The sequence below is a fragment of the Lontra canadensis genome, unplaced genomic scaffold (genome assembly GCF_010015895.1).
Source record: "Lontra canadensis isolate GAN:19392208 unplaced genomic scaffold, GSC_riverotter_1.0 scaffold7, whole genome shotgun sequence".
In the NCBI taxonomy this organism is placed as follows: domain Eukaryota; kingdom Metazoa; phylum Chordata; class Mammalia; order Carnivora; family Mustelidae; genus Lontra; species Lontra canadensis.
The window spans coordinates 20,090,123-20,115,149 of NW_022631001.1; the positions used below are offsets into that span (position 1 = coordinate 20,090,123).

General features: G+C 49.3%; 1 protein-coding gene across 1 annotated transcript in view; it reads left to right on the plus strand.

Moving 5' to 3' along the window:
* The window catches only part of TENM4 (teneurin transmembrane protein 4), a 715,043-nt gene that overhangs the window by 209,458 nt on the left and 480,558 nt on the right, over window positions 1-25,027 (plus strand). Inside the window, exon 3 of the mRNA XM_032852968.1 lies at window positions 18,397-18,498. Coding sequence (XP_032708859.1) covers window positions 18,489-18,498 — 10 coding nt within the window. The 5' untranslated portion in view covers window positions 18,397-18,488. The remainder of the gene's footprint in view (window positions 1-18,396; window positions 18,499-25,027) is intronic.

Sequence of the window (25,027 nt, forward strand, 5' to 3'; positions counted from 1 at the left end):
CAGGAAACAGAATCTACTCTGGCTAGTTTAAATTGGAAAACGGATTAATACAGGACATGAAGTGGCTTACAAACTTTCCAGGAAGACCAGAGACCCAAGCTGGGATGCCACAGAACCAGAGAAGTCCCCAAACACTGTATAGGCCTGCTGGAATGCAGTCGTTTGTCACTGTTACTGGGTCTCAAAGCTCTAGGAACTCGACAAGTAGAACCTATACTGTAGTCATCTGGACAAGCAGACACCTTGGCCGCCATGTTTGTGGGAAGCCTTGATTCACCTGTAGCAGCCTCTGCCCGCCGTGTTCCTGTGGGTGCATGGCTGTGTGGAACTGGGATCTGGCTATAAGGGAGGCGATGTGTCTGTTTCCAGCTGGATAGTCCCTGTGGAATGAAGGGCACATGGGGACTGGGGGGCGTGGGTGCTGATGGGGCCAATATGCGGCCCCTGCTAGAGATGCAGCCAGGTCTTTCAAGTCCAGCGAGCCAGGGCCTATAGAAGAGCTGTGCTCCAACAGCTGACTCACTGTCCAGCAAGGTGAACGACAAGGGGAACCCAAAGTGACACCTGAGTGCGGACAGTCAGGGAGGGCACCGCAGCACAAGAAGGAGTAGGCATGGAAATGCCAAAGGCACAAAACACCAGGGCCACTTCCTTCAGGAACAAATACCACTATAGAGGTCCCAGTTACAAAGGGCCTCTGCTCTCTAAAAATGAACAGGGCACCATCCATAGCCATTAAGGAAAGTCTAGACTGTATTCAGGAGACCTGGATTAGGGGGCAGGAGTGTCTCTAAAGGGCTTCTGAAAGATTTCCCCAAACAAAGATGTGTCTTTCCCTTCTTGCTCTTTAGTGCCGCAGGACCGAACAGCAGACATCAGGAGACCTGCGTATTCCGAGTTATGATTTCTCACATAACCTGTGTCCTATAGTCGTCTCGGGCAACACAGGCATTGTGGTGGCAGTAGAGCCCGGACTCATGCCCCCAAAATGAGTACTGTGTGAGCCAGGACCGGGAACCCCAAGTGTCCTTCCAGGAGGCCAGTCTCTCCCAAACAGAACTGCAGACACTTTCAGAACACCAGCCCGCGGCTGACAGGGTTGCAGCAGCTTCCTTCTCGAGCTTATGTTATTGTGGAGAGGGAAACATCTGAACCTTGGGCTTGAGAAGCTCAAAGGAATTGGTCTAAATAGGCAAACAAATTCAGCTAAAAAAAAAAAAAAAAAAGATTGTCCTAATTCTTACCTAGAGGTTGCAGTTAAGCCTTAGAAAGCTTAAAGAGAATGGGGAGGGGCCTGGCCTGGAGGGGGAGTAAGAAAGAAAAAGAACAGTCTCCATAGCACCACAGGCCAATTATCAATTTTATTTATCTATTTCAGAGAAACAGAAAGAGAAGAGCATAGGCGCAGGAGCAGGGGAGGTGCAGAGGGAGGGAAATCTTCAGTCGGACTCCCCACTGAGCACAGAGCTTGATATGGGGCTCAATCCCAGGACCCTGAGATCGTGACCTGAGCCAAAATCAAGAGTCATCTGCTTAACCAACTGAGCCATTCAGGTGCCACCCAGTTACCAGTTTTTGAACATGACAAGCCTGATAGATACTTGTGCATTTATATATTTATTCATCGTCCTGTATTTATGTATTTGTATCTACATGGGGCCTGGCACTAAGGCCTGTTTCTCCCATCCTCTGATCCAGTTTTCTGTTCCCTTCTTTCTGCCTTTCCAAACTTCCCTGCTCCAAGTCCTCCTCTCGGTCCTTCATAAACAATATTATTAGCAAAAATGCCAACTTTTATCATCATGTTATTATTAAGGCCCTAGCTTTCCTACCTTGTCAGACCCCACAGCTGGGGAGGAGAGCAGAAGCCCCAGCCCAGTTCCTAACCCCACACCTCTCACTTTCTCCTCTACCACTGGGCCACCCTGCTTTTGGGTTTCCTGATAGAATGTTTGTCAGGAAAATTTCTGGTGGGATTTTTTTGTCTTCTGCTCTTTGTATCACGATAAGGCCCTGTGGCTTCCTTGCACTCAGCGCCGGAGACTTGGTTCTGGAAATCTGAATGCTTCAGCGGCTATTGCCTTCTGTCCTGGTCCAGGGGCAAAGCCCAGCCCACTGCCCTATCGGCCAGGATGCAGGAAAGGGATGAGCGCACTGGTTCTCTTCCTAAGGGAATCACCAGCATTGGATGCTGAAGCTGCCTCCATCCCCTCATAGCAGTTATGTGCACAATTACATTTCCAGCAGGTGTCACTTAAGAGAGTGAAACCCGCTAAGCATTCAGATGAGAAAGCAGAAAGCCTTCGTGAAGGCCCAGGAAAGCCTCTGTCAGCAGAGGTGGAGGTAGTGAACACTCTGACTTTGCCTGAGCACGTGCCACTCCTCCCTCACTTTGCCATACATAAGTGCTCCCACCCCGGCCCAAGGACTCCTTTGTGCAGAGGTGACCAGGCCTGTTTGAACCAATGAAGACCCTGAGCTCAAAGCCCTGCAGTGAATTGCCTGAGGTGCTCAGCCAGGTGGACGGGGCTCAGCCAGGTGGGCGGGGCTCAGCCAGGTGGGCGGGGTTCAGCCAGGTGGGCGGGGTTCAGCCAGGTGGACGGGGCTCAGCCAGGTGGGCGGGGTTCAGCCAGGTGGGCGGGGCTCAGCCAGGTGGGCGGGGCTCAGCCAGGTGGGTGGAAATGACACAGGTGCACATACCTGTACAGGGAATGGCATGTGGATAGTGTTTGGTGTTTCGTTTAAACCCAGAGAGCCACAGCCTCTCCGATTTTGTTCAGGTTTTCACAGTGCCCAGCATAAAGCAAGTACCCAGTAAAATACTTGATGCACTTGCGTATAGCAGTTTTCTCCCCATTGCTCAAATGACGAAGGAAGTGTCCGAAGGGGAAGAACATCAAAGGGAAGAAAGTGCCAGGCTTGTGCAAGCCTATTTAAATTGGCATTTACAATCAAAAGTGGGGATCATTCCCTTCCTTTTACAGGCAGAGAGACTGAGATGCAGACCAGTAAAGGCACTTGCCCCGGAGTACTCGACTAACAAGTAGCAGGCCTAGGATTTGAACTCAGAGCCGCCTGATTCCAGAGTCTGTGCTGCTTATACTATATTGAATAACCTCCCTTGGAATGCATCACATTGCAGGGGCAACTGCGTGCTCCCTCAGGTGATGCCCCGTGGTGGGGAGTTCAGGGCCGGTAGACTCTTCAGCACAGCCGTATTGCAAGAGCCCTTTTCTTCCTGCTCAGTCCCTGGGCTGAGTCTGAATGGCCTCTGTTCTCGTAAGCATGTCTTCGGGCCATCTTAACCAAGACCTGCCCATTGGAGGGCCACAAAGGGCCACCCAGAGATGGGGAAAGAGTATGTGCTGAAGTTCTGCTAGGACTGCTTCGTTACTAAGATCAGACCCACCACCTCCTAGCCCCCCCTCCCCCCCAATATGAAGTGACATACTGGGTCCCCATGTAGCCTAAGTGGATCACAGTCTGCACCATCTGGAAACTGGGGGTCAGCCTCCCTGCACTGTCTCTCAACCTTTGCTCTCCGTGAACTTAACAGTTTCTGTTCAGTCCAATTACCAAGACCACGTGGGTCCCCCGCATCCCTCCCATCTCCCTGCCTCTGTTGTAACCTAGACGAGTGCATTCGCTTCTCTGCTGGTTTTGATGTCTCTCGTTCCACCCCAGTCTTCCGTGTAATAACAGATGGACTTCGTAAAACATTGGTTTGATTCATCTGTCCAGCCATCTAACCTTCCTATCCACCCCCAAAATTTCACTGGGATATCTGAGTATTTGCTCATAAACTCTGTGTGTCTACACATATACTGTGTGTCAGGCCTCAGGCTAGACTCGTGATGCAAGGGTAGATAAGAAATGGCCCAATCTGCCATGGAGGGAGCTGCATAAATTACAGTATTGCTGAAGGGAAACTGAAGGAGTGGTGTGGGACTCAGCCTGGCAGCCTCAGTGGGATCAGAATTTTTAAGGTAAAGGTGGGGAAAGGGTTGGCCGTCCAGGGAGAGCAGCAAGGTTTGGCACTGCATTGCACATTTCGGGAACCACAAATACCTGGCAAGGTCAGGAAGAAGGGCTGGTTGCTGGGAGGGCAGAAGCCGAATCTTGATATGCCTTGTTCTGAGACTGGAATTTCAGTTCGTCTGCAGTCCGATGCTGTGGACGGTTTTTCAAGTCAGGAGGCAATCTGGGCAGAGAGCTCTTGACCACTTCGCTGTCCACGTCTCCCTTGGGCCCCCTGGCGAGCTGCTGTCCACGCTCTCACCTTCAACGAGATCTGCTTAGGCGCCTTTCCTGGCTAGCTGACATTCTGCCTGAAACCCCCTGTTCTTCTCCTGGCTGCGGCTTATACGTGAGTTCCAAATCACACTCTGAGAAATTCCTTTTTATTCTCTCTCTCTTCTGGACACAGTGTGTCTTGCACACCGGTGTAAGTCACTGGGCCAGCGGTTGCCGAGTGTGTGAAAAGTGAGTTGTTTCGTTATGCAGGCCGCGACTCATCTGCCTGTCACTCTGGAGTGCTCGGTAGGAGCGGATAATAAACAGGCCAGCTGCTACCTCCTGCTTTTCTAATCATCTGTCAAACAAATGGAAACCCCACTCTCTGTCATGGCTGAATGCAGGTGGGGCCCACATGTGCACGCCATGCTCAGTTTAAGAGCAGGTAAGAGAAAGGCTCAGGTGTGGGCTACACCACACAGGCTTCTGTGCCCAAGGAGTCCTCCCCAGCGTGCCCTGCTGGCCCCACCTGGTCCTCTCTTCTCACTTCCTGCCAGCCTCAGCACCACCTGAAGGGGTCCCCCTACTGCCCTCTCTTCAGGCTCCCTTCCACATCCCTGCCTCTGAGGAAAGCATGATCTAGAGCCTGGAAGAAATGGGTTGAGTGCTTGGCTTTGTAACTTCAGGGACCTCTCTGAGTTTCATTTCCACATTGAAAGGTCAGAGCTAAGGCCTGGGCCTCTCTCAAGCTTCAGACCTGGGTGAATCAGAAGTGTTAGCGTATGCCAAGAAGCTTTGCAACTGCCCTGGGGAGAGGTATTTTTATCCCTATTTTAATGATGAGAACATTGAAAGCTCAGAGATGTTGAATAACTTGCTCAAAGTCACACAGCTAGAAAGTGGATGCCCTCGGTATGGATTCCTACAGCTGGGGGTCCCATCCCTGTTGTTCAGCTAGTCTGCCTGACATTGTTGCTAGTAATAAGTACCTTTAAATGACTAGTTCCAAAGCATTGTTGGAGGGGGGTGGGAGGGAGGTTCCTAATTTAGGTAGAATGGTATTTTGTTTTTGCTCTAATTTGTATTACTTTGATTACTAGAGAATCTGAACATTTTCCCCATGTGTGTGTTCACTTAGTATACTTCTTGTAGAACACACCCATGTCTGTTGCCAATTTATTTATTGGTGTCCTAAATTTTTTCCCACATCCACTTGCAGCAGATCGTTTTTGAATGGTTATTAACCCTCTTCTATCTTCCATGCTACAAATATTTTTTCCAGCTTGTTTTCCTTTTTACTTTATTTCCTTTTGGGTATGCAGAATTGTTAAGTAAAATTAATTTCCATTCATGTTCCATTCATAATCAGCATGCTAAAACCCCAGCCACGGTTTGGAAGTAGGTTTCCCCAGGCAACATATACCCCTTCCCCACCCCACTGAGTTCAATGGGTTAAAACATGCATCAAAGGCAGAGTCGAGGTAAAAGCAGGTACAAGTGCAGTTCTAAGCCCGAGGGCCCTTGCTAGGCAGCCAAAGGACAAGTCTTTTGTACTATAAACATATGATTGGTTTCTGTGTTTGCTTTACTGAACACATTTGACTTTGATCTTACTCAGAAGGCCTAGGGACTCGTTTTTACAGTTTTCCCTTGGAGCACCCATCCCCCCACCTGAAGCCTGTCCATGTTATGGTGACCGGATGGTTCCTACTGTATCAGGAAGCTCAGAAAATAGGAGACCTGGGTTCGTTGTTGGTGATGACCAATGGGCCTTTAGAGATTATGACGTGCTTTTCCATCCGTTTTTTAAGCTGGTCCTCACAACAAGCCTCTAGGAGGTGGTAAGATGATTTCCACAAGCTGCTGACAGAACAGAGGCTCAGAGAGGTTGTCCCTGTCCCCACACTGGTTACTGGGAGAGGTAGCTCTGCCCTTAGATGTCAGAACTGCTGTCATCTCTGCCTTGCCAAGTTAGGTCCTAGCGATGACCTTGACCTTCCAGTAAGGGAGCAGGAGCAGTGTTTGAGGTCAGAAATTCAGCTCCAAAAAGAGACAGGCCTCACTCCTGCTCAGGAACTCTTTTAGATTCTGAACTTCTGACCTTGCCCAAGACACTGTCTGTCCCTTCCAACCACATAGAGGTGCTGCTGCAGAGAGTGTGGGCCCTGTCCTGAGAGAAGGAGCAGCAGCTAACATTGGTCAGCGTCTCCTGAAATGGCCTAGAAGCCGTGCCTTAAGTGCCAGTTTCCACACTGTCTCCCTTCGGAGTCAAACAGCAGTCATCTTACCAGTGAAATGGGTTTATTGCAGGAATAGCAGAGGAATTGCAATTTGGGACAGGAACTAGGGTATGGCGTTTGTAGCCAAGAAAGGGTGAAAAGCAGAAGAGTCACTTACTCTGATTGGCCAGTCTTATCACAAGAAAAACATCAGAAAAATTCCAATATGGGGCATCCTACAAAATATTAGCACCCCCTCCCCAGAATTGTCAAGGTCATCAAAAACCAAGGAAAATCCTAGAGTCTACCACCACCAAGAAGAGCCTAGGGATGTGTGATAACCAAATGTAATGTGCTGGCCTGTATGGGGTCCTGAAATAGAAAACAGTAGGTGGAAACTAAGGAAATCTGAATAAACTGTAAACTTCAGTTAACAGAATATAATAATAGTGGTCGTTGACTGTAATGAAAGAACCATACTAATACAAGATAATAAGATGTTAATAACAAGGGAAAATGGATGCAGGTTATGTGGGAACACTTCCTCGCAAGTTTTCTGTAAATCTAAACAGTTCTAAAAATATTTTATTAAAAAAACCTTAAGGCTTGTTGTAACAAAAACTGAAAAAAGTCGAAATAGGAAAACCTTCATAATCCCCACATTTCATTGGTTTTCCCATCTCTGGAGAAGATTCTTTTCCAACTCAGTTTGTCCCCATGATGTCTTCAGCTTCACCGAGGTAGAAATAAGCACGTGTGGCTGGAGGGGGGCCGGGCACGTGAGGTCCAAGAAGGCAGGTGGGGAAGCTGAAGCTGAGATGTGTCCATGCTAACGCTTCAGGACTGGCTTCCTCCCTGAGACTGAAGGAGGTTTCCAGGGAGGGGAAGCATGTGGCAGCTCATTAACAGCCCTGCTGTTCCACACCTGGTGGTCCTTTCAGGGCCCTGTGGGGGCCATTGGTCAAGGACACTTGGGTCAGTCAATAAAAGGCCACCTGTGGCAAGGGCCTGAGCGGAAGCAGAAAGTAAATGCATCACGGATCCCAGAGTCCCCTGCTCTGACTGCAGGAACTGACCTCTGCTCCCAAGCTTGTTTACCGTGTGAGGGGCTGGGTCCATGGAGAGCCTCAAGTCATTGTCCCTCAATTTCTGGTGGGTTCTTTTTTCCCGTGTGTCTTTCTCTGTCCCAGCCAGTGTCTGTACGTTTTCACATCCAAATGATTCCTTAGTAACCGAGGATCTCTGTCTCTCAGCAGTCACTAAGGTATTCTGTTTTATTCCCATCTTTGACCTCTCTCAATAAAGGATAGCTTCCCCACGCTTCTGAGTTTGGTAGGATGGATGCTAGCCCTCTAGGGTTGTGGGTATCCCCATAGACAACATCCAAACAAGCCATATCACATTAAGGCTTAAACGTCTCACTAAATTTGCTGACAGATGTCTTTCTTGGCCTGCCTCAGTTTCATTAAACTCCTGGCTTCCGTACAGAGACTCAGGACATCCTAACCTGCCAAAGGATTCTGAAGTTTCACAACTGAGCTCTTTGGCATCTATTGCGTTAATGATTGACCTTCCTCACCTGAGTTTGCCAACTGACTCAAGAAGTCGCACTGAAGCTGGCTAGACTCCTGGCCGGTTTGGGGGAGGGGAGTGGGGAGCATTTATTTACCTGTGTGTTCCTGCGTGCTGCTTCCCCAACCTCACATGGGCCCCACCTCTCACTTCTCCCCTCTGGGGTCTGATTGCACTGGTCAGTTCCGCACTGGCTCTCTAGCCCTGCCCGACCGCGCATGGTGTGTCTTTGCATCCATTCCACCAGGGGCTGCAGAGTGGGACTTCCACCTGCTGATTCTCTCTCAGCACCTGTGGCGGTCACAGTTTCAGCAGGAAAAACAGAAACTACTCTAGGTTTTTCAACAGGGGGAGTTTAATACAGGAATTGGTCACATAGTTGCTGAAATAGCCATGAAGCTCAACAGGACATGTTGAGACGACCCAGCAATCAACATCGACGGGAAACCACTCTCACCCCTAGACCAGGGGGACAATGAGAGATGGTGATGTTTCTAGACCCCAGGAGCTGGAACCATTCTATAGGGTGCCTGTCAGGACCTGAAGCACAGAGTTTCTGTGGTTACTGCTAGGGGATGGTAAGACGAGCGAGAGTGAGCGAGCGAGGGATTGGCTCTAGCTCCTCTCCCCTCCTCACCTCCAGTCTTCTGCCCCAGGCTCCCATTTGCCAAACCCACCTGCCCAGAAGCTGGTAAGCCAGGAAGCCTGGCATTGCTGCTCCTGGTGAGACGGAGCAGGGCGGAAAGTGTGGGGAACAGGCCTGGAAACAAACGGGCCGATGACTGGCCTGCCAGCCATTCAACCCTCTCACCCCACCCCCCTCTGTTCAAGGCTGAGTTGGCCCCCAGAGAAAACGGCTGCTCTTTTCTCATATCTCTGATGGAGACAGCTGGCAGCCTGATTAGATGGCATATTCTTGTATGATCTTCTGGATTGAACAAAGAAGGGAAAATCAGGGCCCTCCTTTACTTTGGGGAGGGGCAGCAACTACAATATCTGTAGTTACCAAATCTTGCTCATGCGGATAATTGCTGTCCCGAGCCCTTTGGAAGAGAGCAGTGACTCTTGTTTTGTAGGATCTTCAAGGTAGAATGGTTCTTTCTGTTCATTCTTGGAATAGTGGCAGCCCCAGAGTTTTACCTACACCTTGAATAGTTATCTTCTACTCTACAAGACCAAACCCATGACCCACACCGTCCTCTTCGGCCATAGCCATCCCTGAGGGCCTGTGTTCAGTAGTTATTCTAGAAGTCTGGTGAGTTGCTTCCAGGAACCTCCCACTGTTGTCCGAGATGGTTAGTTGTGCACAGCCTGCCATCCCTCAGATTGCCACTCTCTTTGTCTGTGAGTTTGGAGCCCTTGTTGCTGGCATGGGGGTTCAGACAGAGGGGAACGTGGACAGGAAGAGTCTGAGGGTAGAGCAGAAGAAACAAAGGCCCCTAAGTTTATGCAGCCAAGAAAATAAAGTGAACCGAGATGAGGGATTTGGGCTGGACTTGTTTTGCCAGGCATGCAGTTGTGTTTGGATTGGGAAGAAAGGCATAACTGTGCAGAAGAAAATCCTGTTCAGATTTTACTCAAGCAGTTACTGGATTAAAGAGAAGCCAAGAGGCTTAAACTGTGTGAATGTATGAAGGTTGCTGCACCCCAGACAGGAGGGACCCTGTCTCCTCCCGGGACGTGCTTGGACAGCATTTGGGAAGCAGCGGGCTCCCTTGTCCATCAGTCCCGTATCTGGTGGATTTAGCATCCGGTGGAGCCACTCATGTTACTTTCCTTTTCTTTGCCCTAATAGTAATAATTATTAAATAGTAAAAACGGTGTTAGTACTGTTGGTTCAAAGCAACAGAAACCTCAGAATTAACTAATTCCAAACTGGGGCCTTTTGACTACTGCCTCATGGAATCCAATGACTTGAACTTTCCAGCCAGAGAAAATGCAAAGAGATGTGGTAGCACTGGGATCGGGGTTTTCATTCTGTTCTGCTTAAATTTGTTCTGTCTCTTTTTGACTGCTCTGGTTTGCTTCTCTTGTGAGCTTCCTTCTCGCCCACTGAAGACCAGCTTTCCCCCCATATTGGTCAGCTAGGGCAGCTGTAACAAAGCCCAGACTGAAAGGCTTACACAGTAGAAATGGCTTGTCTCCAAGTGCTGGCAGCTCAAAGTCCAGATGAAGGTGCAGGCAGGGCCACGCTCCCTGCGAGTTTCCCTCTGAAGGTAGGGGTCTGTCCCAAGCCATTGTCTGGCTTCTGGTAGTTCTTTGCCATGTGGTGTTCTCTCTGTGTCTGCCTGCCCAAATTTCCCCCCTTCAGATAAGGACACCGGTAGTATTGGGTTCAGGCCCACCCCAATGACCTCAGTGCAACTCTATTACTTTTGTAAAGACCCTGTGTCCAAATAAGGTCCCATTCTGAGGTATTAGGGGTTAAGACTCCAACATATCCTTGTTTGGAGGACACAATACAACCCGTAACACCTCCTTGGCCACCAACAGCTCTCAAGTTTTTCCGTCTTACAGTCTTTACTACTAGAGGCTAGATTTTTTTACAATACCCAGGGAAGAATTCTAACTGGTCCATCTTTGATCAGCATTGCTCTCCCCAAGGACAGCTGGGTCCCCCAGAAGTATGATTGATCCAGCTTCATTAAGGTGCCCAGTCCTAAGCCAATCAATGATGACCAGGAGTCAGGGTCCTTCAAAAATACGACAATTCTCATAGGACCCATGTATCTGCAGATCAGCTAATTAATGCTGGGTACAGGTCACCCCCAAATCATAGTGGTATATAAGAAAGGACCCATTCTCACTTATACTCCATATCCACCCGGGACACTCAAAGCGGTGGGATGGTGGAGGGCTTTCTTGTAGTCCTCCAGGGATGTAAGCCAACAAACCATCCCTTATGTCAGTCATGGTGCCAGAGTGAAAGAAAGCTCTGGAGGGTCCTTAACAGGCAATAAAATCTTCTGCCTGGATGGAGTGCACTTCCGCTCACCACCCGTTGGCCGCAGTTGGTGACGTCGCCCTCTCGGGGTGTGTGATCCCACCTGTGCCTGCAGTGGTTGCCAGACAGCACCGATGACCCACACGACCCACGTGGGGACAGTGGGAAAGCCAGGGGAAGCCGGGAGATGCTCCCCCAGCATAAGATGCAGTGCACACAGTAGACAAGTGGGCGAGCACTCCAGGGGCCGCTCAGACCAAAGGAAGGGCAACAGGGAAGATGGTGAGGTGTTAAAAAGCACCTTGGTCTGGCTAGAGCGTAGAGAGTCTGAGGTGAGAGTGGCCAGGCTGGACGGTGAAGAGGACTGCCTGCTCTGAGGCAGGGTTTGGATTTTCTTCCAAAGACCGGGGGCCACCAACAAGGCTTTGAAGCTGGGAGCAGCGGGGTCAGACCTGCATTTTAGGAATGGCACCAGCAGCATGGTCATTTGAGGGAAGGAAGGGGGGACACATGCCCTAGACCTGCACAGAGCTTGGGTCACCCCCTGGAGTTACTGATACAATCACCTAGACCCGGTGCCTCTTTGATGTGGGAGTACAGTTAGTTATGATCAATACAGCAAGGATGGCTTCGGGAAGATGCTGGCATGTGCCCTGGGTCCTGAAGGAAGAGGAGAAGCTGGCAGATGTAGAAGGAGGGGAGGCTTTGCAGGCTGGCAACAAAGCTGGGAGAGCTGGGAGCACTCTGAAGTTTGAGAGCAAGTGTCTGTGTTTATCGTGCACATTCAAATCCCAGAATTTTTAAAAAGATTTTATTTATTTGAGAGAGAGAGAGAAACAGTGCATGCACACAAGTTGGGGGAGAGGGGCAGAGGCAGAAGCAGACTCCCTATGAGCAGGGAGCCCAGTGCGGGCTCAATCCCAGGATCCTAAGATCATGACCTGAGCCGAAGGCAGACGCTTCACCCACTGGACCACCCAATGTGCCCCGAAATTCCCGAATTTTCAATGAGGGGCTTGAAGGGTACGCATTGGTTAAATAAAAGCAAGTTGGAGAAAATTGAGAAAACACCCCACTGATAACCACAGATTCCATCAGGTTGCTTTTTAGCACTTGTGGGTGGCTGAGAATGGTTTACTTCCCATGTGCTCTCGCTTTATACTTCCCGTGTGCTCTCGCTTTATGCCACTCGTGGGCTCTGTCTTATAGGCAGGGTTCCTGTGCCTCCCGTAAGCACCCGATCTTTCCCTGGTGGGAGCCCAGTATCTTCCTTCTTGCTCCCAGGCAGTTGTGCACCGAAACACACCACTCTCCACTCCACCTTCTCTCTGACAAACTTCCCCTCGATCTTCAATCCTTTCAAAGATCTCTACGTGCTGCCGATTTGGGCAGCTCACCTGCGAAGGATCCGTGAGCCATCGCTTGCCAAGGCTAGCATCGAGGAACCCCTGTGAGGACACAGAGGGAGCACCCCAAGAGAGAACCCTGAGTGGAAATCTGGATCAAACCTCGAGGCCACAAAGTGGTAAATGAGCTCCTCCAGCTTCCCTGTGACACCAACACATTCTCACCACTAGTCTGGGGCTGGCTCACTGGCCCCACAGAAGACCTGGAACAAAAGTCTTTCAGGCCTTCGTGAATGAGGATGACCAGTTAAAATTTCATGAGACGATTTCATAAAACCATCTGATGCCTTTATTTCCCCCTGTGTGCTTTAAAAACATGCAGCTGCTCGACATGAAGCATTGCGTTGCTCTGCGTGGCTCGGGGGCTGGTCTTGCACATGGCAGGTGGAGAGGATGTGGGGTGGGAGGGGGAGGGGAGGGAGCATGCCCACCCAGGGAGCTCCACCTGGCTCTGAGTATCTCGAGCCCCGACGGTCCAGATCTTTCCACCCTCTTGACGTGCTCTCTGAAGAAGGTGTTGTTCTGAGTACGCAGTTGGTCCTGTTTTGGGTCTGTGTCTGTGTGCGTATGTGTGTGTGTGTGTTTCTTTTTAATCTGAAAATGGTCTTTAAGTCCGCAAGCAGCAGCTGCAGCTGCCATAATTAAAATGAAATAACCTGCTTCTGCTAGTCCTTAGGGAGTAAACCTTAAAAAAAAAAAAAAAAACCCATATTGTAAATGGACTCCAGAATGTGGTGAATGTCTTCATCTCTCTCCCTCTTTACTTGCAACAAGTTTCCTGGCTTTGCTTTTCTCTGGAATTGGCGGAAAGAAGGAAATTAACTGTTACCGGGCATTTACCCTGGCCCCACGCAGTCTGCGGGGCTGTCCCAACTGCGCAAGTCAGCATTTGAATCCAGTTTGATGCCTCATTTCTTTTCCCACTGTCAGGAGCCCTCCAGTATCCTGTTAGATAGACCCCAGATCTCTCAACCTGATCTGACTCTCTCTGGAGAGCTGGGAGGCTTGGTATTATTAGGATGTTATTGAGGGCGCCTGGGTGGCTCAGTGGGTTAAGCCTCTGCCTTCGGCTCAGGTCATGATCCCAGGGTCCTGGGATTGAGTCCCGCATCGGGCTCTCTGCTCATCAGGGAGCCTGCTTCCTCCTCTCTCTCTGCCTGCCTCTCTGCCTACTAGTGATCTCGCTCTCTGTCAAATAAATAAATAAAATCTTTAAAAAAAAAAAAAAAGATGTTATTGAAAATGTTGGTGCATATAATTGGCTTAGATTAGAAACCAAAGTTCTTAGCAGAGTAACAAGGTGAAGTAGTCTGTGCAAATGATGGCATGATAATGAGAGACAGTTTTCAGAGGATCCAATGTGCTCCTCAAGGTATTGCTCAAAAGTCACTCTTCAAACCAGGCTGGGAAAATAACACAGGAGCTGAAGCCTCTGTGGTTTGTTTGGATCTTAGAACAGGGTAACTAAGGGAGAAAGGGATAACTGTGTGCTAGGAATTGAAGATACAGTGGTCTCTGACTCAAGGAGGTCCCAGGCTGGTGGAAGGGAAAGATGTGTAGACCAATAATTAGAAGACTGGGTAGCTCAGTTGGTTGGACAACTGCCTTCAGCTCAGGTTGTGATCCTGGAGTCCCAGGATCGAGTCCCACATCAGGCTCCCAGCTCTGTGAGGAATCTGCTTCTCCCTCTGACCTTCTCCTCTCTCATGCTCTCTCTCTATCTTTCTCAAATAAATAAAATCTTTAAAAAAAAAAAAAAAGAAGAAGAAGAAGATGTTGGTAATAAGCACTAGGTCAGAGATACATACAACTTGCTATAGTTTCAGCTCTTTTTTCCTCCAAAAATCCATCTCTTCAACTGGCACTTTGTGAGGAGAGCCAACCTCATGGGGAGAGCAATGCCCAGAATGTCGAACATGAAAAGAGAAGAAGAAATTATTTTATGTTCTTATGTCTGTGCCGGGGTCTGCCATCTAGCCTAATCCCTGATAATCATCCCCATTTAATAATGAGGAAATATAAGGAGCTCAGCGGTTTGCCCCAGGCTGGGTGCTATGTGATCCAGAGCCCCTCTGTTTGCTGCTAAAGCCCCTGCTCTTCCTGTCGCACGGGGCTTCCTCTAAGAAAGGACGCACTCCTGATTCTCAGGTGCACACAGCCCACCAGGACCTGTAGTCAAAATGAAGAAATCTTTTTTTGTTCCCCATACAAAAAGCAACAACAACAACAACAAAAACCCAAGTTTTAATAGCAGGCATTTAAAAAAAAAAAAAAAAGATTTTATTTATTTATTTGAGAGAGAGAAAATGAGCACAAGCAGGGGGAGGATCAGAGAGAGACACAGACTCTCCACCAAGCAGGGAGCCTGATGCAGGCTCCATCCCAGGACCCTGGGATCATGATCTGGGCAAAGGCAGACGCTTAACTGACTGAGCCACCCAGGCGCCCCAAATCCAGGTATCTTGATAGGAGTGACCCATGGTCCTCTCCAGGCTGTAGATATGACAGCCCAGTTCAGGTGGATTGAGTCCCCTGAGCAACCTCCTGAGCAATGGAGTCAGCCCAAAGCCTAGAAACTCTCGGTCCCTCGTGGATATTGTACATGGCCTGAGAAGTTTCCTGGATGTCCAAGAGACACTCCACCCGGGCTCCTGGGTCCGCTGCTCCTGCTACCATGGTAGGCTGAGCAAAAGATGGAAAGACAAAAGCAGACTCTGCTCCGAGGGAGGAGGGTGGTCTCCTGCTACTACCTTTGAAATTCTCTGCAAGAGACTGCTGTCTGGTGACTGGGACTCAAATCAAGGCATTGTCTTATCTCCTTGATTTGTGGCCACATTGGGGAAAATGAACAGAAGCAAAGGTGCTCTGTGCTGCATTCCACTCCGGCCTCTTAGAGGCAGTCCAGGAAACAATCCCATTCCGCCCACCTAGGTAGGCAGGAAGGTGCTCTGGAAGCAGGTGTCCTGAGAGTATCAGGGTTCGGGTGTTCTGTGCTGGGTCACAGCATGCTTTATGGCTCACCTGGAAAGAGAAAGAACAGGGTTTAGATTTCGTCTCCACCGCTTCCTAGCTGGGGGATTAGAGGCAAGCAGCTTAAATTCCCTAAACTCTCCTTTTCTTGTCTGCAAGTCTGGAAGGATAATGCTTGCCCAGCGCCGTTGTTTAGAAGGTTCCATGAGATCAAATACCAAACACCCTAGCCTAATTCATCATCTTTCAGCAGATCTCCAGTCATGTCACACCTCTGTTCAGCAGCCGTTAGTGGCTCCTAATTACTCATTGAATCGCGCCATCTTCTCTGGCATGGTTTTCAGGGCCTTGTTTGTTGGAGCCCACATCACCTGTCAGGTGTGTCGCCCTCTGCCTCCTCCACACAGTTCACATTCTGGGAAGCTGGGCTATGCCCTGCGTGCATTCCCCTCTAGTTCTTTGCTCCCTGGTGCAGAGTACCTGCCCTGAGCCCAGGCCACCCCGCCTGTCTCTGGTGCAGGCTTAGCTGAAACGCTCTGTTGTCCAGTAAGCGCTCCCTGATCTGTCAGCTATGCTGGTCTCTTCATTCCTCTGTCCCCGCGCTGGCTTTTATCTGTATCTCTCTTGCAAAACGGCCAGTCCTTCTCCTTCCTTGCCGGGCTATGAGCTTCCTGAGGGCAGGATCTGCTTCTGAGTCATCAATGGGTGCTGCGTGACACCTTGCCCTCACTACATGAATGAGTGACTGAGAGAGCAAGGGAGGGAATGAATGAAGTCTCCAATCCCTTCTGAGCTGGGTTCCCCCTCCATAAGCACCTCAGAGACCGTCCACTCATGAACCTTTTCCTTTCACTCACTGTGGTCCTTGTTGGAGGTACTTCAAAAAAGAGAGAATTCAGAGATATGAATTGAAGATGAAATAAAGAGGTGATAAAGAGTTGAGGTTTTCCCTAAAACCCTGGCAAAGAGGAAGGTGGAAGGGAAGAAAAACTAGTTCAGCCACTTCCCCAAGAGGGGGAGGGATCCTCAGACCCAGGCTGAAACACAAGCCATGGCCTGAAGCTATGGGTGCAGAGTGGAATTTTAGGACAAAAGAGAGGGGTTTGAGGGAGACCCTGAGTATTTTGTCTGAGTCACTGCCTATGGCCAGGACCCCGGCAGGACCCTGCCAGCAAAGCCAAGAGCTCGGAGTCCTAAAATCCACAAGGCGCTGGGCCCTCGGGAGAAGCCCACACACAGGAGAAAGTGCCTCTTACAGGCCCCTTGTTAGAGCAAAACAATCTGCTGCAGCTCCCTGAAACTTTGGTGGGGAAGCTTACAATGAGCAAGGCGTGGTAAAAAGAAATTACGGGCATGATAGCCGTGACTGCTCATTCAAGATGCCGAGAATGATAGTCCCATGCTCTGTGGCATGCTGCCTATGTCTTATTACAGTCAATGTAGTGTGATTTGTAAAGACTTTTCTTGGCGTTACCTGTAGACTGTGTCAGTTCTATTTCTGCTGGGCGGGTCTTCTGGTCTGGGGTGTTGAGGAGCCTGACGTCTGAGGGCGGGGAAGGGACAGTCTGCTCTTGGGCCTGGTAGTGTTCTTGCCTGATACAGTTCCTCTTTGATCAGAATAACAAGTGACAATAAAGAAACATGAAATTCAGAGGAAGCTAACAAAATGTCACACTTCAGGAAATTGTGGTTTTAATAGACATGACCACTAATTCTTCACTTTATATGGACAATCCCATCTCCGTAGCTAGGGCCCTACCTTTATTTGGCAAATAGGTAGTCAGGGAATTTCTAAAAAATAATTTTTACCTCAGATGCCTAAATGCATCCTTCATGCCTTCTTCTTCAGCCTAATGGGTCTTTTTTTATAAAAAGGCATTTTGTGGTGTTTTCAGTGGGTGTGACAGTTGGTACAAGAGAAAATAAACAGATCTTGGGGGCCTGTGTTCAAATTTCATTCCCCCTCTTGCAATGACCTGAGGCAGATGACTTAAAACCTTTTTTTTTTTTTAATTTTCACACCTAGCTTTTAAATTTTTTTAAGATTTTATTTATTTGAGAGACAGAGAGAGTGAGCATGAGCAGGGAGAGAGACAGAGAGAGAAGCAGACCCCCTGATGAGCAGGGAGCCCGACACGGGGTTCCATCCCAGGACCCTGAGCTGAAGTCAGATGCTTAACAGACTGAGCCACCCAGGCGCCCCACCTTGAGCTTCCCCTTACTTTCCTTTTGAGTAGGGTAGCATTTCTTTTACTCATTTCATCAACCTTTATCATGTGCAGGTACCTCCTTAGGCACCGAGACAGTGATGAATCAAAATCACCATCACAGAGTTCTAGGGGCAGGGGGGACGTCACCGGTCACCAGGCTCAGAGTCTTCCTGTTTCACACGAGGAAACATAGGCTCAAAGAGAGGGTGAGATTTGCTAGAGGTTGCAATATGACACACAGGTGTGCCAGAGCCAGAGTTCTTGTGCGTGAGGAACTCGGCCCAGGTGACTCCCAACATGCCCATGTGGTAAATCCCAGGGAAAGTCGCCATTTTATCGGGTAGGACACTAAGGTTCAAGGAGGTTCAGTGATGCATTTATTTGCCTGGTGAATCAGTGATAGAACTGTTGATGGGGGGCCTCATGGCCATCCCCCACGCCCCACTTCCACCACAGTACCTTGCCCATCCTTCACAAAACACTCAGTTCACCTCTGCTCCAAGTCCTTGCAGGGCACTACGGTCATAAAGAGGACTGATCTGCAGTCCCTGCCCTTGAGGGGTTTGGTCAGACAAGACCATTACTCCCACAGCCCAAGATGAGGTGGGGGAACAGAGGAAGGTATGCCAGAGCTGCCCAGGAAAGTCACATAAAGGAGGTACACTTCGGTGGGATTCCTCCCTATTCCCCCCAGCGCTTCTCTTCCTTGCTGTGGGATCAGGAACAAGCTCCTCCCCCCACTGGCATGTGTTCGCAATGGCTGCTGGGGAGAAATCTGTGGGAAAGAGGCCAGAGCATCTCGCCACCTCACTCAGTAGGGTCTGTGTTCTCTGCTTCAACAGAAAGGATCCTGACCTGTCCTCCAGGATCCGATGGCCCTGGAGAGAGGGCTGCAGGGCCCAGGGACACTGCTGACTCTTCACAACGTGCTGACATGGAGCCAGGTCAGTCCCCTTGTCTGCTCAGATGTTCTGTGTCATCAACTGCAAACCTGCGGTCTTAATGAGAAATGCCATCTTGGAATCTGAAACCATGCATGTTTTGGTGGAAGGCTTCGGCCACTAGGTGGGCAGGGGCAGTAGCAGCCATCGGGATCATTCTAGAATCCGGGAGACTAGGGTCAGGGTGCATAGTTGGACGGTTACATGTTGAACTGAGTTGGAATGGGATTAGAAGCATAGTTGGGAGTGTGGCAGGAGGAGCTGAGTGGGTAACTACCTGGACGGGGGCTGGAGGCCAGGTCCAGCTAGCCAACATGGCCCTCTCGAGGCTTTTCTTCCTCTTGCTATACAGAAGAGCAATGACAAAAAACAGTACAAAACACCTGGGTTGCAACAGGAAAATGGAAGGATGTTTCAGGCTAGATCATGGAGGCTAGGTCATGGTGAAGAAGGCTGAAGGGGCAGAGGACTCGGGACCCGGGACCCAGGGAGCAAGCCCTTTAGTGAAAACCTACTGCGAACCAAGCACTTTTTCTTATTCTCCAAGCAATCTTGCAAGGTAGACGTCCGAGTTTCACTAGGCTCAGTTATGCTCCAGTAATAAATTCATTCCAGAATCTCTGGCTCGACACAGCAAAAGTGTATTTCTTGTTCATGCTCCATGTCCACCCGAGGGAGGTGGAGGACTGTGCTGTACCGAGTGACTCAGGCCAGGCTGAGGAAAGCTCTGCTGGATTATAGGGATACCTCCTGGAACATTTGGCCACCTTGGTCTCTGCCATCGAGGCAGAGAACTGGAAGACAGAGCACTGCCCCTTAAATGCTTTGGTCAAGAAGTCACCCACAGCCCGTGGGCCCAGACTAGTCACGTGGTCCTGCCTGACTTCTAGAGCTCTGGGAGGTGTGGGGAAAATCAGGTTATTTGATGAGAATGAGAGTAGCTGTCTCTGTCACAGGAGATATTATTTTTGTCTAAGAGGCAAGAAAATCGAGGTGCAGAGAAATTAACTGTGTTGTCTGAGGTCTTCCAGCTAAAAAGTGCTAAAGCCTAGATCTTACGTAACCTCTGATTCAGTCATTTATTTGGCAATTCGACAAAGACATACTGAATACTAACTATAAGCTTAGCACCGAGCTGGGCTCTGGGGATGTTGCAGGGAACAGATGCAGAGGTAGCTTTTGCTCTGAGCCTGAAGAATGTGTTAGGTACAAACCAGGAGGAGCACTCAGCCAATCCCAACACGGCTGTCTGAGGAGAGCTGTTAAGATGGTTAGCTTTTCATGTAGAAGGATGGGTAAAATGGGGTCATGTCTATTGAGGCTTTGTGCCAAGTACTTGATTGATGCATCTCATTGAACTCAGGGAGCCCGTGAGGTTGTCCTGATAATTCCATTTGTAAGATAAAAAAACTGAGGTTCACTCGGTGAGGTAAAATAGCTAAGCTAAAGGTGAACTCATCAACCCTAACTGTGCTCACCAGTAATGCGTGTATGGCAGAAGAAGACACTGAACCTTGACTCCCCTGCTCCATTAAAACCCAGGAAATAGGGTGCCTGGGTGGCTCAGTGGGTTAAAGCCTCTGCTTTCAGCTCAAGTCATGATCCCAGGGTCCTGGGATCGAGCCCCACATCGGGCTCTCTGCTCAGCGGGAAGCCTGCTCCCTCCTCTCTCTCTGCCTGCCTCTCTGCCTACTTGTGATCTCTGTCTGTCAAATAAATAAATAAAATCTTTAAAAAGAAAAAAAAAAAAAACAGGAAATAGACTTCCCCCTCCCCTTCCTCCGAAGTCTCTGTCCCAGCTTTTTTCCCCCTGGTTCCCCCAAGCATCCTGCTGGTGTCACGTGTGAACACAGCTTTTAGTGACAACAGGGGGAGCCTTGTGGGTGCTAGGCACTGGGCCGTCACCAACACCCATGTTGGTGTCACCCATAGAGCTGGGCCCACGGCAAGGCTTGTTGAAGTCAAGGAGGGAGGGAGGCTATTGCAGAAATGTAGGTAGTGGGATCTGAGTCTGGCAGGACGGGGCCGAATCTGAGCGTAGGCCTAGGCAGATTCTTCTGTCTAGAATGTTCTCCTCTATCTCTGGCCTCATCTCTCCTCATCCCTCCTGTTGCACACTGTGTTAGGTGTACACTGACTCCGTCACTTCGCTCCCCTCCTCAGCTCTGTGACCACCTCCTCTGTCCCCACACTGGTCCAAGCCATGGTCTGCTACCTGGATGATTGCAGGGGCTCCTTCTGGGGCTCTGCTTTCGCCCTTCTCTCCAGGACTCTGGCAGTGGTCAGATCCGACCGCTTCTCGACTCAAAACCTGCCGTGTGCCCCCATCTTTGGCAGAGGAAAAGCCAAAGGCCTCACGGCAGCTCACTAGGACCTTAAAGAGCCAACCCGTCTCCCATCCGACCCCATCTCTCCTGCGCACCCCTCACTCATGCCATTGGTGTCTTCACCATTCCTTGACTCATAAACTCCCGCCTCAAGGCATAAGGTGCAGACGCCTTTTTTCCAGTCTTGGGGGAAGCTCTTCAGACAGAGGAACAGCAACGAACAGACCTCCACATCGCATCTGAGGGAGCAGAGCACACACAGGCTGAAAGGTGTCTGACGCAGGTGTGTTTGCTGCTCGGGGAGCGGCAGGAGGCCTGCCCCCACCCCCGCACCCCATGCAAGGAGCCACCCTCCCGGTCCAGGCCTTCCTGTGCCCTGCTCCATTGGCTCTTGCCCACATGACACTTCTCTCCACCCACCGCATCCTCTGTTACTCTGTGAGCTCGTCTGTGGTCTGTCTTCCCCACTGGAACGTAAACTCTGCAAGGGCAGGGGTTTACTTTGTGCTGTTTCCTCCTCCTGGAGGTGTTCTTCCTCCTGGAACGGGCACTTGGTGAGCACACACTCAATGCGTGAATGAGTAAACAAACACTTTCATGACAGATTCCACATCGATATTTGCTTAAACGTGATTGTTGATGCCCTCCTGCCTTTATGTGTGCTATTCCGAACCCAAGCTGGAATGGCCCCACTGCCCTTCTCCCCCAGCTAACCTCTCACTCTTTCTTACTCACTGCACCCACCCAGGAGGGCCCAGTCCTGGTAGTAGCACACAGCCTGGGCATTATCCAGCCATCCCTGCAAGTCTGGGGATATCAAGGGCAAGTGCAGCTCCTTGCCCCACCCATGCCCCCCAAGCCTGGGGCACAGCTCAAGTCCTGATACTCTTTGCTGGCTTGAGCCAAGTGGACCAGAGCACCATGTAGAATTGCAGCCTGGGGGCCATGCTCTCCTCCCCTGCATGTCACCTCACCCACAATCAGGAGGCAGGGAGCCCTTGCTGCCAACTCAGTCTCCTCCTGCTTAACGCCTGCCTCAGAGATCAGGAAGATGAGGCAAATGGGACACTAATGAGATGCAGAGAGAAAACTAAATCGGGAGGTGTTGCAAACACTGAGGAGGAGGGAGACTGATTTAACAGGATCTCTCCAGGGTGGGAGGGGGAGTACAGTGCGGGAGTGTAGAGCCCATGGAGTCAGTGTCCCCATGTCCCACCTCTGACACCTGCATGTGGGGTGGCCTGTGTGATCCCTGTAGCTCCAGGGCCTTCACTTTTCTGACTTTAAATTAGGAGCCCTTTAATTGATTGACTCATTTGTTCATTCTGGCCTTCCCACCAATTTGCCAAAAGAGATTTGAGTGGGTTAACAATCTTAACTTGATTAATTAATTAAGACCAAGAGCATTTAATGCAAAATTAAGGTAGAAAGTAAGAGAGAAGAAAAGGAAGGGGAGGGGGCGCCTGGATGGCTCAGTTAGTTAAGCATCTGTCTTTGCTCAGGTCCTGTTCCCGAGGTCCTGGATTGAGCCCCACATCGGGCTCTCCACTCAGCAGCGAGTCTGCTTCTCCCTCTCCCTCTGTGACTTCCCTCACTTTTGCTGTCTCTCAAATAAATAAATAAAATCTTAAAAAAAAAAAAAAGGGAAGGAGAGAAGAAAAGGATTTTCAGGGCCCCACAAACAGGGAATTCTGGGAAAAGGGTTATGTGTTGGGTGTTGGATGCTGGCAACTTTTAGGATGTGAAAGTTCCAGTCAAATGGTAGTGATGATGACCAGTGCTTCTGAGCATTTCACATCCACTGTCTGATCATCCTTCAGTGACAGGCATTGTCTGCTGTGTACCAGGGATGCTCACAGGGCACTTTTTTCTCTGTCTCATTGAATACTCAGAGCACCCGCAATATGGTCTTTTAAACCCATTTTCGAGACAAGGCAACTGAGTCTCAGAGACACTAGCCATCCCTTCAGCAAACAGTGCTGGGATGATGGCTATCCACATGCAAAAACATGAATTTGGACCTTTCCTCACTCTGTATACAAAAATTATTAAATGCATTGTTAGCCTAAATGCAAGAGCTAAAGCTTTAAACCCTTAGAAGAAAACATAGGCATAAATGTCCCTGACCTCAGATTAGGCAGGCAGTGGTTAGGCATACACAAAAAAGGGGAAAACAATACACAAATTGGACATCATCAAAATTAACAATTTTTGTGCTGCAGAGAACACCATACGGAAAGTGAAGATGAGCCCAGAATGGAAGAAAATATTTGCAGTCATAGATCTCACAAGGGATTTGTATGCAGAATATATAAAGAACTCTTAAACTCAGCGATAAAAAGACAAAAGGCCCCAATTCAAAAATGGGCAAAGAGTTTGAACAGGCATTTCTCCAAAGGAAGCAACAGAAATGGCTGATAGCACCATCAGAAGCACATCAGAAAATGTTCCACATTTTTAGTCATCAGGGAAATGCTAATTAGAGCCATTGAGTTATTTGTGTGGGCCCTGCCATCCTAACAGCAAAGCCTCCTGACCGCACACCTCCCTGAGCTTGGGAAAGAGGTTACTGAGAGAGAGGCCTGGTCCGCCACTAGAGTTTTCACAGGAAGCGGAAGGAAAGGGAGGGACAGAGAGAGGCAGGCAAGGCAGAAGGGTCCAGCCAGGGACACACTGCCTGTGGGCTCTTTTCCTGGTAACGGGCAGAAATTGCCATCTGAGAAGGCTTCCCAGGGCCATTTGTGCCCCTGGCCCCCTTCACAGTATGACGTACTGCAGCAGTTCTCAAACTGTCTGGTTTCAGGACCCTGTTTGACTCCTCCAAATTATTAAAGACCCCTAAGAGTTTTTGTTTATGTGGATTATGTCTATCAAAATTTGTCACACTAGTAATTAGCATTGGAAAAAAATGTTAAAATCATTATTTATAGCTTATTTAAAGTGATAATAATAAATGCTTATAGTAACATCTAATAGCACATTTTCATGAAAATGACTTTTCCACAACAAACGAATAATGTATAGGGTGGCATTGTTTTACGTTTTGGTAAATCTCTTTAATATTTGGCTTGATGGAAGCTATATCTGTTTCTGTGTTCAATCTGGAAAACTCCACTGTATACTGATAAGAGAACAAGGATGAAAAGGGCAGTATTTTAAGTAGTCCTGACCTCACCGATTTCCTAAAATGGTCTCAGGGACTTACAAGAAGTAAGGTCCTTGCCAGAGTCCAGCAGAGAGTACAGAATGGGTCCTCTGTCAGCCTAGTAAAGACAGGAAGAGAAGTGAGGACAATCTGAGTGGAGAGGTGACGACAGTCAGCCTGGACTGAAGCCTGGCTGCCCAGGGGAGGCCTCAGGCCTCAGGCCTTTTGCACATCATATTCTCCTGGCCCAGAATGCCTTCTCCATCTTGGTTTATTGGCAAAATCATCCTTGTGCTTTAAGGTTAACTTTGGATGCATCTGCCTCTGGAAAGCCTTTCGTACCATCCCAAACATGCTCAAGGCTAGGTTAAGCCCCACACCATGATGGCTGTCAGAAGGGCGAGCATTGCAGCAGGGGAGTGGCTGGGAGGTTGAGGCCTACTGGTGGAAGCCTTGGGGTCCCAAGCAGATGAGCTGGGGCCTTTTGTTATTCTTGTTTAAGAAGCAAGAAGCCATGAAATTTTTTCACATCTACCTGATGGTGTACAAATTTATAAGTACAGAGGATGGGAGTCACCAAGGGGCAGATAAAAGTCATCTGCTACTAATTCTAATTCAGTAGCAAATAAAGGGATGCAAGCCATCTAGAAGACGGTGGGAAATGAAGAGGAAGGAAAAATGAAGCTAACAGCTAATTGAGCACTCACTCTGTGCCAGGCATGCATCATGTCTTTGTAACCATCACAGCACTTAGAGACATCTTCCCCATTTCACAGATGAGCAAACTGAGACACAGAAAAGTGTCTTGCTGAGGGACATAGATGTCCTAGGACATGAATGAGCTGGGCTTTGAAGCCGGGTCTGTTCGGGAACATCACACTGTCTTCCCCAGGCCGAGAAAATGCAGAGTATAGTTCCAGCAGGGTGACTCGTAAGACTCAGGGGCCACCGAAACCCTTGTGCTGGTGTTGGGCTCGTGCTCCCCAGACCATCTGTCCTCCCTGGTTCCTCTTCTCTCCCCAAGTTTGCACTTCCAGCTTTTACTCGGAGCACCTGGAAT